Source organism: Rattus norvegicus, chromosome 4 (genome assembly GCF_021556685.1).
Source record: "Rattus norvegicus strain SHRSP/BbbUtx chromosome 4, alternate assembly SHRSP_T2T, whole genome shotgun sequence".
Lineage (NCBI taxonomy): Eukaryota > Metazoa > Chordata > Mammalia > Rodentia > Muridae > Rattus > Rattus norvegicus.
This window is the reverse complement of record NC_141537.1, coordinates 159791939-159804572: the sequence shown is the minus strand read 5'-3', so window position 1 is coordinate 159804572 and position 12634 is coordinate 159791939. Positions and strand designations below refer to the sequence as shown.

The window sequence follows — 12634 nt, the reverse complement described above, 5'->3', positions numbered from 1 at the left end:
TAGATGAATCTAGGGTCTCGCATATGTTAAGCATGTGGTTTACACAGAACTGGATCTTGTGAAAGTCATAATACATGTCTTGGTGTCTGATAAAGCTAGTGTGTCTACTATGGTTCTACTATGGGAATATCTTCTTGGGAACCAGTGAGATGGCTCAGTGGGTAAAGGCCTTAATGACATGAGTCTAATACCCAGGACCAACGTGGTGGAAGGAGAGAGCCAATACTGGAATTGACATCTAACCTTACCCAGACATTGCAGGACATATGTACCCACTCATACATAAACACGTGTCACACACACACACACACACACACACACACACACGGCCTTCTCTCTTCAGGTTTAAGACTGCATCTCACACTGTAACCTACATTGGGCTTTAACTTAGAAGAATCCTCCTGTTCTGACATCTTAAATGTTGGTATGATAGACATGTGTCATGATGTCTGGCTACAAGATAGTCCTGAGATCGTCAGTTTTTCACACTTTGGGGTTGAGTTTGCAAATATTTTGCTGAAGATTTCAGTGTTGGCTTGTGATGCTGACCTATAGTTTCCAATCTCGTTTTGCCTTTGACTGATTTTATCAAAATAGTTCTGTCCTCATACAATAAGCATTCTTTCTTTCCCCACTTTCTGGAAATGTTATATGACATTTAAATGATTGGCACTCTGTCTTTTTAGTTGCCAGCTTAGCCTTTAATGGCTGAGCCATCTTCCCAGACCACGATGTGCACTTTAAAAGCTTTGTTAACTTCAGATTATTTTCGTTTGCTCAATTTTTTTTCCAAGAAAGGATTTCAAAAAAAAAAATTTATTTCATGTATATGAGTACACTGTTGCTGTCTTCAGACACACCAGAAGAGGGCATCAGATCTCATTACAGATGGTTGTCAGTCACCATATGGTTGCTGGGAATTGAACTCAGGACCTCTGGAAGAGCAGTCAGTGCTCTTAACCACTGAGCCATCTCTCCAGCCCAAGAAAGGATTTTCTTAAGTAGCCCAGGCTAGTCTTAAATATGTGATCCTCTTTTAGCTTCCCAACTCTAGGGATCATATGTATATGCTACTACTCCTGGCTGTAGTATCATTTTCTTCCTTTCTTTTTTTCAACACATGTTTTCTGTGTAGCTCTGATAGTCCTGTAACTCCCTCTGTAAACTAGACTGGCCTCAAACTCACAGAGCTCCTCCTGCCTCTGCCTCCCTCGAGTCCTGGGATTAAAGGCCTGCGCCATCATACCCAGTTTGTCATTTTCTTTTTGAGACTTTATAGGCTGGGTGTAGTGGTGCACAGCTTTAGTCCCAGCACTCAAGAGGCAGAGCCAGACAGATCTATGTCAGATCCAGGCCATCCTGGTCTACACATCGAGTTCCAGGACAGCCACCTGGAAACCTGTCTCAAAACGGTTGAGAAACCCTGTAATAAAAAACAAAGTCGGGTTGGGGATTTAGCTCAGCGGTAGAGCGCTTGCCTAGCAAGCACAAGGCCCTGGGTTCAGTCCCCAGCTCCGAAAAAAAAAGAAAAAGAAAAAAAAACCCAAAGTCTTATGAGTACTTTTTTTTTTCTGTCCACGTGTGTGTGTGTTTGTGTGTGTGTGTGTGTGTGTGTGTGTGTGTCTGTGTCTGTGTCTGTGTATACATCACATCCACGCAGTTCCCATGGAGGCCAGAAGAGGGCACCAGAACCTTCTGGAATTGGAGTTAGTTGAGTGATTTTGTGAGTGTTGGGAAACAGAAACCAGGACTTCTGCAGGAACATTCGGTGCTCTTAACCACAGAGTTTTGCCAGCCCCTATGATGTCATTCTTAACTCTTTCACGCCTTACATCTAACCCGCTTGCAAATAATGTTCACTCAGAGTACTCATTTCTGTTTCTGCTCAGTCCAAATCAACTTCAATGTTCACCTGAACGGTTGTCATAGTCACTGGTTGACCTTCCTGTTTCTGTCCATGAGCTATCACAATAGTAGTTTAAAACCAACACTTGGAAGGCAGAGGTAGGTGGACTTTTGTGAGTTCCAGGGCATTTGTTTGGTTTTGGTTTGGCTACGTTGACAAAAGCTAGAATCATCTGAAAGAGGGAACTTCAATTGAGAAAATGAGCCCATTATATTGCCTGGGGGTAAATCTATGGACTTTTCTAAAAACTACCTGTGTGAGTGGTTTGCCTGCATGTATGCATGTGCACCATGTGCATGACTCGAGCCTAATGACCCATTCAATCCCCTGAAACTAGAGTTATAGATTGCTGTGGGTACTGGGAATCAAACTCAGGTGCTTTGCAAGAGCAGCGTTTTAAATGTTAAGTCATCTCTACAGCCCTGTGCTTATTTCCTTGATGAATGACTGGTGTAGATGATACCACTGCTAGGCAAGCATCCTGGAGGTGTAAGGAAGGTGCTCCAGGTGAACCCTCAAGAGCAAGTCCATGGTCAGCTTCCCTCACGGTCTCTGCTCAGTTTGTGCCCTGACTTCCCATCCAGGTAGACTGTGGTCAGGATTTGAGAGCCAAATAAAATCTTTCCTGAAATTTATTTTGGCCAGTGATTTTTACATGGCAATAGAAAGCAGACTAGGTCACGTGGTTTAGGGCACATCAAAACTAGATCAGATTACCTCTCATTTCTCCCCCCATTGCCTTTTTCCCAAAAAAATTTATATATAAGTATACTGTAGCTGTACTTCAGACACACCAGAAGAGGGCATCAAGTCCCATTACAGATGCTTGTGAGTCACCGTGTGGTTGCTGGGGTTTGAACTCAGGACCTCTGGAAGAGCTGCCTGTGCTTTTAACCCGAGCCATCTCTCCAGCCCACTCTTTTTCTTTTCTTAAGTTTTATTTATTATGTAGTGTTCTTCATGCATGTACACGTGCAGGCCAGAAGAGGGCATCAGATCTCATTATAGATGTTCGTGAGCCACCATGTGGTAGTTAGGAATTGAACTCAGAACCTCTGGAAGAGCAGCCAGTGTTCTTAGCCTCTTCTAACCTCTCTCTCTCCACCACTCTCAACCTGGAACTCACTACGAAGCCCAGATGGCCTCTGGGCCTAAGATCCTCCTGACTTAGCCTCCCGAGTGCTAGACTACAAGCATGTACTACCATGCCTCGTTTTTCCTGCAGGGAAGCAATGGAATCAGATAAGCCTGCACTTGGACCCTATGTTCCCTTGTCTCATGGGTTACTTCCAGAACTCAGGTCTTGAACTTTCAATTCCCCTGCCTTAGTCTACTGAGTAATGGGATTACAGATTATGAAACAGTAAGTCTGGCTTTACCTTAATTTGCCCCTTAAATGGTTTCTGTAAGTATTTTTGTTTTGTTTCATTTTGAGACATGGTCTCACTAAGTAGTTCTGGCTATACCATAATTCCCTATGCATAAGATGCTGGATGATTTAACTCAGAAATCCACCCAATTAAAGGTGTGTACCACCATGCAATTTAAAGTATTCTAAGACAGGGTCTCTCACACTGTAGCACAGGCTACCCTCCCAACTAATAGCAATCCTCCTGCCTCAGTCTCCTGGCTGCTGGGATTACAAATAACCAGCTGAATCCTTTAACTTTTAAATTTCCTCACCTGCCTAGGTTCTACTTACACTTTTCTCCTGTTGAGATTCAAGTATTAAAACCAGAACGATTAGGTGTAGTAATCCTTCTGGTTTTAATCGGCCAAAAGTCTGGTCACGTGGTCTGAAATTCCAACGGAAGAAAACCTCAAAAGCCTGACCAATACACTTCCCTTTCCCCTTAATCATTTGGGGGTTTGTTTTGTTTTTTCCAGACCGGTTCTCAAGTAGCCCAGACTGGCTTGGTATTTGCTATGTATTTTTTGCTTCGTTTTTTTTTTTTTTTTTTTTTGATTCTTTTTTTTCCGGAGCTGGGAACTGAACCCAGGCCCTTGCGCTTCCTAGGCAAGCGCTCTACCACTGAGCTAAATCCCCAACCCCCTGAGGCTGGTTTTGAACTCCCGATCCTACCTCTATTTCCAAAACACAGGGAAGCGGTGTGGGTCACCACTCCCTGCCCCCTTGCATTTTAAACTTTTATTCTGCTCTTTAAAAAACATGAGTGGTTGAACTACCTAAATTATCTACCGTTGAATTCTAGCCACGTTTGTCTACTTTTTATTCTGCTCTTTGAAAAACATGAGTGGTTGAACTACCTAAATTATCTACCGTTGAAACTCTAGCCATGTTTGTCTCCTATTTTTAGTTTCTGCATCTTCTCGTCTTCCACTAACGCTCATGCGGCCGGAGGAACTTGGCGCTGCCCTCCTCCCCTCTCCTGCAGCTACCGGGCGGTTCATCTACCCAGGACCTCCACGGAGCCAGGATTTTCTCTACACCCGGCATCCACCGCTCCCGCACCAATAAAGCTTTATCGACAGAGCGGAAGCTAGGTGTCGCTCTCTCACCTCCTTCGGTCGGGAAACGGAAGCAGGCCATAGCCGGCCGGAACCCGCCTCTCGAGAGCGGAAGTGCGGCCGGAAACTGGCCATAGAAGCGCGTGGCTAGAGCGACCCTGCGGGGAGGTGGCAGGAAAGGCTGGGAGCCGCTGCCGGAGGTGACGGAGCGGCCGCCCCGCCCCGCGCGCTGGAAGACGAGGCTTCCAGGTAGCGGTCGGTCGCAGTCTGTCCCAGGGTACGACCCGGCCTTGGGCACAGATTCGCGGACCCGGGGCTGCCTCTTTAAGGGAGGGGGTGGAGCCACGAGTGAGGATCGAAAAGGTGAGGTCACGTGGTTGAGGACACGTGCAAGACACGAGTTTAGAGCTGGGAGTTCGTCGTCGTTGGGGTAGACACCATGTGCCACCTCTTCCCTCCCTTCCTCATCTGTCCTGGAACTCAATGGGATGCACGTGGTGGGGCTTGGGACTGCCCCGATGGAGGAGAGGGTGGGCGTGGCAGCCAGGATGTGGCCGACTTTAAGGAACCCTAGAGTTGGCTTTTAGACTTCTTGACCTAATTGCACACTGCAGAAGTGACGTGGTACCTCTTGAGTGCAGTTCCCCACCCTTGAGCTGACCACCCTCACGTGGTTCAGGGACCTTTAGTTTTACGTTCCTCTTTCCTTGCAGCTCCAGAAAACTTGAGGCCAGAGCCCCGCACCAGGGTGCAGCCATGAGTGCGGAGGTGAAGGTGACAGGGCAGAACCAGGAGCAATTTCTGCTCCTTGCCAAGTCGGCTAAGGGGGCAGCACTGGCCACACTCATCCACCAGGTGCTGGAGGCCCCTGGTGTCTACGTGTTTGGGGAACTGCTGGATATGCCTAATGTTAGAGAGGTGTGTTGCTTGCCTGGGTAATTCAAAAAGAACCTCGGGACCAAAGTTTCCTTGAGAATGGTGGGCTCATTTTGTAACCAATAGCCACTCAGGTGAACAGGGTATTGATAATTAGATGTCAGCTTGGAAAAGTAAGCAGTCAAAAAAAGGTCTTCATTTCCTGTATCTCTTACAGAAAAGGGGTCTGTAAACTTACTGCTCCCTTCCTCTGTACCCACAATTTCAGTCAGGGTTTCACTTCGTAGTCCTGGCTGCACTAAACTGGTAATCGTCATCTGGGCTGGCCTTGAATGCTTGGGAATCTTCTTGACTATGCCTCATGCAGAAGTTTAAAAAAAAATCTTTTTTTATTTAAAAATGTGGAACGCTTTATAAATTTGAGGTCATCTTTGCCCAGGGACCATGCTAATCTTCTCTGGATCGTTCTAGTTTTAGTATATGTGCTGCTGAAGGAAACACAGATTTTAAATTTTTAAACAAAAGAACATGTCATACACAATACCACTCATAAATGCCAGCTCGTCCACCAGTATGATATCTTTACTGTTGTTATTGATGTTGTTGTTTTTCGAGACAGGGTTTCTCTGTGTACTATAACTTGTGTTCTGGAACTCTCTGTGTGTTCAACTCAGAGATCCACCTCCGGAGTGCTGGGATTGAAGATTTGTGCCTATTGATACCTCTTAATAATCCTGTCACCATCATTTGGGAGGTAGAAACAGGTGGATCTCTGAGTTAGAGGCCAGCTTGGTCTACAGACTTGAGTTCCAGGACAGCCCCTGTTACACAGAGAAACCGTGTCTTAAAAACAAAACAACAAATCTTGTCACCTGGATCAGAAAAACCTAATTAAGTCTCAGTTTTCCCTTAAAAAATGGTGATGAGAACCTTGAAACAGCTGATAGAGTGGTTGCCTAGCATTTGTGAGGCCTTGGCTTCCATTTCAGAACTTGGGATGCTAAGGTAGGGCACCACAAATTTTAGACCAGCCTCTGCAACTTAGACCCCATCTCAAAAAAGGAGTAGGGATGTACTCAGTGAAAGAGCCCTTGTTTGTCGTATGCATGGCTCAGTATAGGTACAGTTCTCACAACTCCAATGAGGGAAAAACCGAAAAAAACACTACCTGGGCTGGAGAGATGGCTCAGCGGTTAAGAGCACTGACTGCTCTTCCAGAGGTCCTGAGTTCAATTTCCATCAACCACAAGGTGGCTCACAACCATCTGTAATGGGGTCTGATGCCCTCTTCTGGTGTGTCTGAAGACAGCTACAGTGTATACATATACATAAAGTAAATGATAATAAGAAAAAAAGCACTTCCCTTCACAGTTACAGTAGTAACTGTGGGAAAGTCTGGAGTCTCCTAAAATCAGAGAGAATGGGCATTTGAGTTATGCCATGGTAAATCCCACCCCCACCCCTACCCCACCCCCAGGTAGATGGTGAAGATGCTGTCTTCCCTAAGACAGTGGCAAACTGCTATGAACACAGTGACGAGAACATTCAGGGAAATGGCTGAGTCAAGAACGTTAAAAGTGGGGTTGGGAATTTAGCTCAGTGGTAGAGCGCTTGCCTAGGAAGCGCAAGGCCCTGGGTTCGGTCCCCAGCTCCGGAAAAAAAAAAAAAAAGAAAAAGAAAAAAAGAACGTTAAAAGTATAGAGCAGATGGATGGCCAATCCTGGGACACCAGCCTGTCATGAGAGTGACAGTAGTGTGTGGCTAGACTGAGCCAGGCATTAGAAGACCCGTGGTGGAATCAGAGGATAGAATGTTTTTTGGGACTGCTGTTTCACAAGAAACTGGCTTTTGTCCCTGATTTTCTCTACAGTGAACTAAAGTATGTCCTTAAGATGAGGTAGAAGGAGCATTTCCAGCTTGTGTTCCAGTGAAAGAGATCGGATAAATGGATAAAACAATACAAGTCAGCAATTTATCAGTAACTTACTTCGAAGGCCACAGCTCTGGGTCCTTGGAGGCTAGCAGATGCTGGGTCTATAGCCTTGTTAAAACATTGTTGGGGCTGGGGATTTAGCTCAGTGGTAGAGCGCTTACCTAGGAAGCGCAAGTCCCTGGGTTCGGTCCCCAGCTCCGAAAAAAAGAACCAAAAAAAAAAAAAAAAAAAAAAACATTGTTAGGTGAGAACCAGCAGAGTGACATGCCAGGATAAGTGGCAGTGACAGGAGGGAAGGTGCTGTGGATGACGTAAGACCTCGCTATGAGGACATTCTGAAGCCATGGCCACAAACCCTCTGGGGGGCGGGGGGGCACATAATTTACAGTGTCTGGTGTGTATGTGTGTGCACACGCACCTGTGCTACTCTGAACACTGAAAGTTTTCAGCCCTGACTGAGAATAGGAATCGGATGCGTAGCACAGCAAAGGGTTAATGGCAGAAATGAGCCCCTGACAGACCAGGATAGGGACTGTTGGGAAGGATGGGGTGAGAAAGCAAGGTCAGAACAGGGCCTCCTTGTCACTGCCTCCCTTGTGTTCTTGCAGCTGGCAGACAGCGACTTTGCCTCCACGTTCCGGCTGCTCACAGTGTTTGCCTATGGGACCTATGCTGACTACTTAGGTAAATAGGGCCAGAGCTGTGGAAACAGGAGAAGGGTGGTTTCTGGAGAGACTTAGAAGAAATTCCTGGCTTGCCCTTCTTCGATGTCATAAGTGAACCTGGGCAGGTTAGACCATAATTGGTGCAGAAAACTTGCAGGAAATGGCTAAAAACAAGATCCCCTGGCTTCTGTCCCTGTCTAGCTGAAGCCAGGAACCTCCCCCCACTTACTGAGGCTCAGAAGAACAAGCTTCGACATCTGTCAGTTGTCACTCTGGCTGCCAAAGTCAAGGTAAGTGACAGTCCTGCCAGTCCAAAGCCAGAGAGTACCTGTCGTGAGTCCCTGGGAGTGTGTAGGAGAGCCGTTGGCCTCCTTCTCTGGGTCTGAGCTGAAACTGTCACTGTACGCATTTAGTCAGGGGTGTTTGGGGTCCAATAGCCACTGGAATGCTGACCATATGGAGTTCACCATAGGGAGTTCCAGGCCAACAAAGCCTCAGAGTGACATGAGGTTCTTCTCCACTTGCTATAGTAAGATGGGTGTGACCCACGAGTACCTGTGTGCCCTGGGGGCACAGTCTCGTTAGATCACATCACTCTCCCAGTTGTTCAGTAGAACTGAGTCCTGGTGATGTGTGCTGGAATCAGGCTTGTGGCTGTAGACTCCTCCAAGGTAATGCCACTTTGTCAGGCAGCTGAGTCAACAGTACCTCCCGACCCTCCTCCCCTCTGGTGTCATGCTGAGCTGAAACAGTTTCCTTAGCGCTAGGAAGATGTCCCGCTTTCCCACTGCACGTGGGAGGCAGGCATAGGAAGAAGAGCATCTGTCACCAGATTGTCTTTTTTGAGTCTGTGGTCATGTCTCGTGTAAGCCCAGCGCTTGGGAGTCTGAAGCACAGGATTAATGTGAGGTCTAGCCTGGACTACATAGTGAGTTCCAAGACAGCCTGGGCTATAGAATGAGACTGTGTGTCAGAATACCATGAAAGGAGGAAGGAGGGAGGGATGGAGAGAGGGAGAAAGGAAGGACGGAAATAAATAGAGGTTGAGAGATGCTCTTTTTTCTGGTGACGTGTTTGGGGGCAGTAATAGGTTTTGCTTTAGAACCAACATCTTCCGGGAAATGGTTTATGGATAGGAGTGGAGGGATGTGGGCCTGGGCGGTGGGGAAAGACTCGAAGAGGACTCTGGAAAGTCCTCTGCTTTTGAACCCCACACATTCTGGTCTGACCTCTGGACCCAGTGTATCCCATATGCAGTGTTGCTGGAGGCTCTCGCCCTTCGTAATGTGCGCCAGCTGGAAGACCTCGTGATCGAGGCCGTGTATGCCGATGTCCTTCGTGGATCTCTGGACCAGCGCAATCAGCGGCTAGAGGTTGACTACAGCATTGGACGGGACATCCAGCGCCAGGACCTCAGCGCCATCGCCCAAACCCTGCAAGAGTGGTGAGAACTAGTCAGGCCTTGACCCCTCCCACTCCCTTATATAAGCAGGAGAGACCAGGGACTGGGGTGCGGAGGGTTAGCCTAAGAGGAGAGGAAGAGATCAGTGCTCTCTTCCCAAGGCTTCTGAGGGAACAGTCTCAGTGGGGCCCTGGGTGCAGAGCAGAAACGGGAAAGGAATGGGAGCTGTGCTCTTGACAGCTCTTGGTGGGAGGCTTGTCGCTGTTGCAGGCGCAGTTCAGTACAACGGCTTACAACATCAGGGGCTGCGATGGGTCTCTTTCCTTTTCTTCTTTGTATCCTTTATAGATACAAAGGATCTTTATAGACATCTCACTATGTACCCCAAGCTAGCCTTGAATTGAAAATCCTGCCTCAGCTTCCCGATTCTGAGATTACAGGCGTACACCACCATGTCTGGCTCTCCCATTATGTTTTCTGATTCCCACTGTCATCTTGTTATCTTGATTTATTTTTATTTTTAGTTATGTGTTTGTATGTGATAGAGGGGTGAGAGGATGCCCGTGAATGCAGGTGCTCACAGGGCCAGAGGGCTCAGATCCTCCAGGAGCTGGTAATTGTGAGCCTCCTGGCGTGGATGCCAGGGGTTAGACTCGGTTCTCTGGAGGAGCATTACATGAGCTTCACCACTGAGCCACTTCTCTAAGCACACACGCCACCCCCACCCACCTTGTCTCTGTCACTCAGCTGCTTCCTTATCCCTCTCTTATCCTGCCCTGGGGGTTTTGGTGATGAGAAAGAATACCGCTGTTGTTGGTTCCCTGGTCCCCGGTCAGCTCAGGCAAGAGTTTCCAGTCCAGCTCAGAGGCTTGCTTTTGAGGCTTTTGGTGTGCCCTGATTCCCACAGGTGCGTAGGCTGTGAGGTTGTGCTGTCAGGCATTGAAGAGCAAGTCAGCCGTGCCAACCTGCACAAGGAGCAGCAGCTGGGCCTGAAGCAGCAGATCGAGAGTGAGGTGAGCAGACAGGGATGAGACGAGCTAGAGCTCCCCAGCCCGGGCACCTGGCCTGGGCACTGGGGCTGGGGTGTGCCTGAGGCAGACTGATAAAATACTCAGGACCTGTCAGTTCTGAAACCTCCTTTGACTATCCTCGTTCCTTTCATCCCAATAGGTTGCCAACCTTAAGAAAACCATTAAAGTTACAACAGCGGCCGCTGCTGCAGCCACTTCCCAGGACCCTGAGCAACACCTGACAGAGCTGAGAGAACCAGCTCCTGGCACCAACCAGCGCCAACCCAGCAAGAAAGCCTCAAAGGGCAAGGGGTGAGCCCATGCGGGAGCCGCTTGTCTCTGGGTACCCAACTTTTACCTCAGGGATCTGGCTGCTCCACTTGCCTTAGTCATTTGCATGGGGTCGGGAGTGGGGGTGTCCTCCAGGAATTAGGAGACCCCTTGCATCCCCTCTCTCTCTCTTCCCCTTGCCAGACTCCGAGGGAGCGCCAAGATTTGGTCCAAGTCGAACTGAAAGGACTTGTTTCTTCCCTGGGAATGTGGGGTCCCAGCTGCCTACCTGCCTAGCCCTTAGGAGTCCTCAGAGAGCCTTCCTGTGCCCCTGGCCAGCTGATAATGCTAGCTCATGACTTCCATCTCCTCCACCCCCAAGCATAACCACATCCTCTGTGGGGAGGAGGCCAGTACAGGTCATGCTATGTTGGTACTTCTTACGTGTCCCATTCTCCTCCCCACCACGCTTGCTCCCATTGTTCTTTAGCACTGTGTCTGCCCATGACCCCCGGCATTGAGCAGGCCGGCAGTCCTACAGAGGGTGCTGGCTCTCCACTACCCACACCTACCCCTGCATGCCTAACCTGCAGCTCCTCCTCCTGCCTAGTGGGCTGCATCTGAAAAGCCATGGGGAAGGGGGTCTCCACCTTCATCCCAGCCTTAGAGTTCTGGAGTCAGTCTGCTACCCTGGGAGTCACTGGACATTTTCCTCCCAGAACCCCATCACACTACATTGTCTCTTGTCCTCTCTCATCTCCTTGGGCCTGGGGATACTGCTGCTCCAGTGACCCCAGAGCCTGAGGACAACTATTTCTGAGATGTTAAGAAATGGTTCTTGGTTAGCTAATCATCTTAGGAAACACAATGGAAATCCTGCCAGAACTTATATCTCCTGTGGTTTTGGTGGGGAAGGAAATATAGATTGTATATTAAAAATAAAAAGTATATATGAATAGGTCTATATATAACATGACACAGAAATAAATCTATGAGAAATCTATGTACAAAAATGCCAGGAACTGGGCCTCTTCTGTCTTTGGTGTTTGTTAACAGGGAGAAGATTAACCCCCAGTCCTCTGTAAAGCCAAGTGCCAAGTGAAAAGAACCAGACACTTTGCAGACTCTGGGCCTAGCAGCTAGGAGGCCTAGACCCTGGACAGATTGCTCCACCCTCAGGCCACTGTCAGCAGTAACGAACCGTCATGTATAACAATGGAGATGCAGACTGACCGTCTCTGTCCCTGCAAGGACCTCCAGTGTAGTCTGCTTCCCTTCACCTCCGAGAATCACAAGGGAGGTGATGGTAGTGAACCTGACTTTTCACATTGAAAGCACATAAAACTATTAGATTTGTTGGTCTCTGTCCCTTTTGTCCAGATTGAGAGTTTCCAAGAAGTATGTGTGTCAGGAGATTGGCCTGCAGCACTGCTTGCTTCCTGGAGGTGGGAAGGGCTAACTCAGGGGCAGGTGAACCCTCTCCTCACTCAAGTGTGAAGTGCTGTCTGAGGCGTTGTCTGGGCCGTGGCTGCTCTCTAGCTGGGGATTTAGGACTTCTCCACCACCACCCCCTTCAGAACATGGTCTTTCTATGTATCCCTGGCTCTCGGAATGCACTAGCTCAACTCAGATTTACCTACTCCTGCCCCAGAGTGCTGGGATTAAAGACATGACCTGGGGTTGGGGATTTAGCTCAGTGGTAGAGCGCTTGCCTAGCAAACGCAAGGCCCTGGGTTCGGTCCCCAGCTCCGAAAAAAAGAAAAAAAAAAAAAAAAAAGACATGAACCACCATGCCTGGCTATAGACAAATTGCTCTTAACTGCACCTGAAGCTTGCTGTCATTGGACCAGAAAGTAGGGGCAAAGTCCTGGTGGTGGCTTGGCGTGTGAGTTGGGGTAATCACTGTGGTTCTGAGACCATCTGGTATTTCAGGCTGACCTTGAACAAAGGATGGCCTTGGATTGAGGCTCCTCCTGCAGCCAGCCAAGCACTGGGATCACAAGTGTGCACCACCAAACTTGGTTCAGTTGGCACTCTGGTTCTCAGCTTTCTGAAACAAGCTAATTGAATCTCTCGCCTCTGAAATAATGCCGCAGTCGTCCC

General features: G+C 48.3%; 1 protein-coding gene and 1 non-coding gene across 9 annotated transcripts; one reads left to right on the top strand and one right to left on the bottom strand.

Moving 5' to 3' along the window:
• The first annotated feature begins 4516 nt into the window (after positions 1 to 4516).
• Positions 4517 to 11897, top strand: Cops7a (COP9 signalosome subunit 7A). Of its 8 annotated transcripts, none has more exons than XM_087657707.1 (8): positions 4517 to 4624; positions 5089 to 5293; positions 7793 to 7868; positions 8051 to 8139; positions 9091 to 9293; positions 10159 to 10264; positions 10422 to 10573; positions 11588 to 11897. In XM_087657707.1, the coding sequence occupies exons 2-8, from the start codon at positions 5132 to 5134 to the stop codon at positions 11631 to 11633; spliced, it is 834 nt and encodes a 277-aa protein (XP_087513833.1). In that variant the 5' UTR covers positions 4517 to 4624; positions 5089 to 5131; the 3' UTR covers positions 11634 to 11897.
• Positions 5647 to 5752, bottom strand: LOC120102584 (U6 spliceosomal RNA). Its single transcript, XR_015687422.1, has one exon. It is a non-coding gene; the product is annotated as a U6 spliceosomal RNA (small nuclear RNA).
• Positions 11898 to 12634: the final 737 nt, after the last annotated feature.